Here is a 3,904-nt window from a genome sequence, read left to right on the forward strand (position 1 = left end):
CCTCTTATTCTACCTTCGAGCCCGAGCTTGGTCTTTATCGAACTTCAGCCCTCGGTGTGCCGTCTCGATTCTACTAAATCGGGGGTACCTGATTTCGACCGTATACAGATAGTCCCTGCATTTCTTAGAGTAAAATGATAAGAAACGATTTGAACCTCGATTTTCGGAGCCCTCGATGATGACGTCATCCCCGTGACGTTAACTCTCGAAGTGACCGAAACGTCTCATCGGTTCGCTTCCCCAAAACAATAAATGCATGTCAGTAATAGTCGGCCACTAGCATCGTTGAACCGTCGCCGTCCATCTATAAATATGAGGTCTAACCTCTGAGAAAGCTTTACTTCAATCTTCGAACCACCTCTGAACCTCCTCTATACCTCTCTCTCTTCATCTGTTTCCTTTTATTACTTGCTTTTACCGCCTTTTTAGTGTCGGAAAACGCCGAGCTTCGCGGTCTTCTGCATCTTGTAATAAAAATTATGGCGAAAACTTCTAAAACAAGGATCTTGACACTTAAAAAGTCATATCTGCTTCCTATCATCATTAAAAAATTCCCCAGTTGCTGACCCTTAAAAAGGTTACTTTCACATGTGATAAATCGTATTACAAGTCAAATAAATAAATATGTAAAAATACTTAATTTCCTAACAGTTTATTGTTTGGATTGACCACACAATTCACCTTCGAGATGTCAAGCCAATTTGAAATATGAACGATCATTTTGAGTTTTGAAAATATCAACAAATAGCTATCACATATTAACCATTTATTACGAGGTGAAACAAAATAAAACGAAAGGTGGATTATTCCACAAAATAGATTAGTGTTATTTAGCTAAATTTGAATTTCGAAAGTCAAATTTTTCTTTACGATAATATTATCATGCATTTTGAATATTTTGAATTGCTAATTATTATTTTGAATTGCTAATTATTATGACTACAGTTTCCAAATATTTACATTTTATCTCAAAAAGCTTAAAAATTCTATTTCGAATTCATAATCAAAATAAAAAAACTTAACTCGAAATTCAAACTCCATCACATAGGAAATACATCTCATTTTAACCATTGATTGTAGAGCAACCAGAGTAACATAAAAGTTGGATTATATCACAAAACAAAAAAGTTAAAGATATAAATAAGATATTATTGCATTCCTCAATTTGGCAGAATACATAAAAACCCATAATGCTAGAACAAAAGAGTTCTAAAATTTCAAGAGTGAATCAACCCAACAACTAATGAATAGAATGGAAGTTTGAAAAACACCTAAAACTTGCCATACTACTTATAACTTCTCTCATAACACTAAAGTACATTCACATGTAGTACCTAAGTCCCATGGTCATTATGTACTATAGACATGATTATAGTCCCTTTTTCTTTTCTTTTTTTTTTAAAAAACTTTTATTTGTAATTGCAATTTTATTACTTAACTATTTACAAATATTTGTCTTCCCAATTGCCAATATGAAAACAAAAGAAAATCAAAGATGCCGGTACTACTATTCTATTACAGCCGCACGTGCGCAGTCACGGACCTTAGCTGGTCTCCATTGACACTTGCAGCCGAAAATTGATTCACGAGGCTCCACTTGGTTTAAAAAGGTTTGTGCAGGTGCATGAACATATCCTGCAGCGGCGACATCTGATAACTGCTCTGGAACTGTGAACCTAACAAGCTATTATCCACTGTTGTGGCGCCGGTAGTGGCATCCATGTAATTAAACGGAAGATCAAGGGTAGCTTTCTCCCAGTCGGTCAGCTTCGGTTCGCTCTGCACTTCCCTCTCGCACGTGAACTCCGGCGAAAGCACGTGCTCCGAGCAGCTCGAATCGGAGTGGATCTTCGGAACTGAATCCGATGGGTCCAGGTAGAAGAAATCGTTGTGCACTTGCTGCTGCTGCTGCGGCGGCGGCAGAAGAATCTCCGGCTTCCGATCCTCTGGAGATTCTACCATATCCATATAGCTTGTGTTCATTTTCCGGTTACTGAGTTGATTCTTTTCAATCGAGCCCTTTTTGTTGTATATTCGGCATAAAACCCAATCATCCAGCTGTAAACAAATAGAAACCGTCAGATCAACCGAAACACAATCTAGACCGTCAAAAACAATCAATCAGTTCCAAATTCTGTTCCGCTACTCACCCTTAAGCTATTGTTATTCTTACGAGCAGATCGATCAACATCAGCAAGTCTATATTCGTGCATGATCCAATTAGTCTTCTCTCCTTTGGGAGCCTTGCCGGCGTAAAACACCAATGCTTTCTTAATTCCCATTGGCTTCGGATGTCCAATCGGCTTATCGGCACCAGTCGCTTTCCAATAACCAGTTCCAGCAGCTCGATTTGGGCGTGAACCGTTCGGATACTTTCGGTCTCGAGGTGAAAAGAAGTACCATTCTTTCTCCCCATACAATGCCAAATCTGAAACAGAAATACCAAAATTTTGGTTAATTCAAAAATTCACCTTCAAAATTTTGAACTGTTTTATTACATTAACAAAGGTGAAGGAGAAAATTACTTACGAGGAAGATCCCAAGGGTCATACTTGTAGAGGTCAATTTCAGCAATAATTGGTACGGCAATTGGCTGGGAGGCGCATTTTCGGCATAGATAGTGCGTCACAAGCTCTTCATCAGTTGGGTGAAATCTGAAACCTGGAGGTAATTGCAACTCTGCTGCTGTCATTTTTTGATTTTTTTTTCCCAATCAATTTACTCTCCCTTTTTTCTCTTTTGTTTTTTAAGATTTTTTTTTTTTGCTGGGATGTCTAAATACAGAGTATGAGGGAGAATAGAATAGGAAAATACTTGAAAGTTGAAACTTCGGACACAAGGGAGAGAAGCGAATATATAGAGATTGTAGAAGGGACACGTGGCAAAGATAAGACAAGAGATCTAGAAAAAACGTGTTAAAATAATCAGAAAATATGAAAAAATAAAATGTAAATAAAGTGATGGACACGTATGCAAGAATTGAGTTGGGTGGAATGCGACAGTAGGTATCGCTGACCTGAGTAAGAGGAGTGGGGGGTGGGTGCATTTGGTCACTGCTTACGCACTGATTTTTGGACAGGAGTGCCAAATAGACTAGGTGGTTCGGTGGGTTCCTGGAAATTTCTGGTTCGGTTTTGGGTCAGAGTTTTTTGGAGTGGCAGTGGACACGTATGTCAGGTCGATGCACGCTTGGCTATTTGGCAGCGTCACTTTGACAAAATTGCGGGCCTTCTTTTTATTTTATATATACTTTTTATTAAATAAAATATATTAAATAGAAAAGAGATGTGGAACTTTTTGAAGTGAGGTGGGGGTTTGGTTTGTCCTTTGGCAGTTACAATTGAATCACTTTTTTAGGAGATCAGCAATGTGTCACTAATATAGTGAAAACCACGGCTAGTAGTGCCACGTATACTAATGATGAATTTAGCTTGAAAAAAGGAAATAAATGAATATATTGATTTGGCTAATGAATTCAAAAAACACTGCTCAAAGCAGCAATTACTGTTTGACCAAGTTTTTAAATAGTGTTTTAAAGTGTATTTTTTTCAGAAATATTTCTTTAAAAGTGTTTTTGAAAATAAACTACTTTTTTGAGCTTCTTCAAAACTATTTCTGTTTCTACTCAAAAATATTTTTTTTCCATTCTAAGAACTTGGCCAAACACTATAATTTTGAGAAAAAAATATTTTTTTTATAGAAAAAGTGCTTCTGGTATTGGAGAAGCTTGGCCAAAAAGACTATTAAACTAGAGACGGATTCAGGAAGTTTATACAGTTCTTACTGTATTCTCAAATCAATATATAAAATAATAATTTGGTTCACAAATCATAATTAGATATTTTGTGAATTATTTAATAAAAATATAACGTCTACGTAAAAATGATTGATTTTCGAGAATTCA

The 3,904-nt window shown here is 36.6% G+C and overlaps 1 protein-coding gene across 1 annotated transcript; it reads right to left on the minus strand.

Moving 5' to 3' along the window:
- Positions 1-1,128: 1,128 nt before the first annotated feature.
- LOC104212007 (NAC domain-containing protein 2-like) lies at positions 1,129-2,829 on the minus strand. The gene is made up of 3 exons (XM_009761173.2): positions 2,530-2,829; positions 2,151-2,428; positions 1,129-2,058 (listed from the first exon to the last, which is right to left on the minus strand). The coding sequence occupies exons 1-3, from the start codon at positions 2,690-2,692 to the stop codon at positions 1,603-1,605; spliced, it is 897 nt and encodes a 298-aa protein (XP_009759475.1). The 5' UTR covers positions 2,693-2,829; the 3' UTR covers positions 1,129-1,602.
- Between the last annotated feature and the right edge of the window lie 1,075 nt (positions 2,830-3,904).

The sequence above is a fragment of the Nicotiana sylvestris genome, chromosome 6 (genome assembly GCF_000393655.2).
Source record: "Nicotiana sylvestris chromosome 6, ASM39365v2, whole genome shotgun sequence".
NCBI classification, from domain to species: domain Eukaryota; kingdom Viridiplantae; phylum Streptophyta; class Magnoliopsida; order Solanales; family Solanaceae; genus Nicotiana; species Nicotiana sylvestris.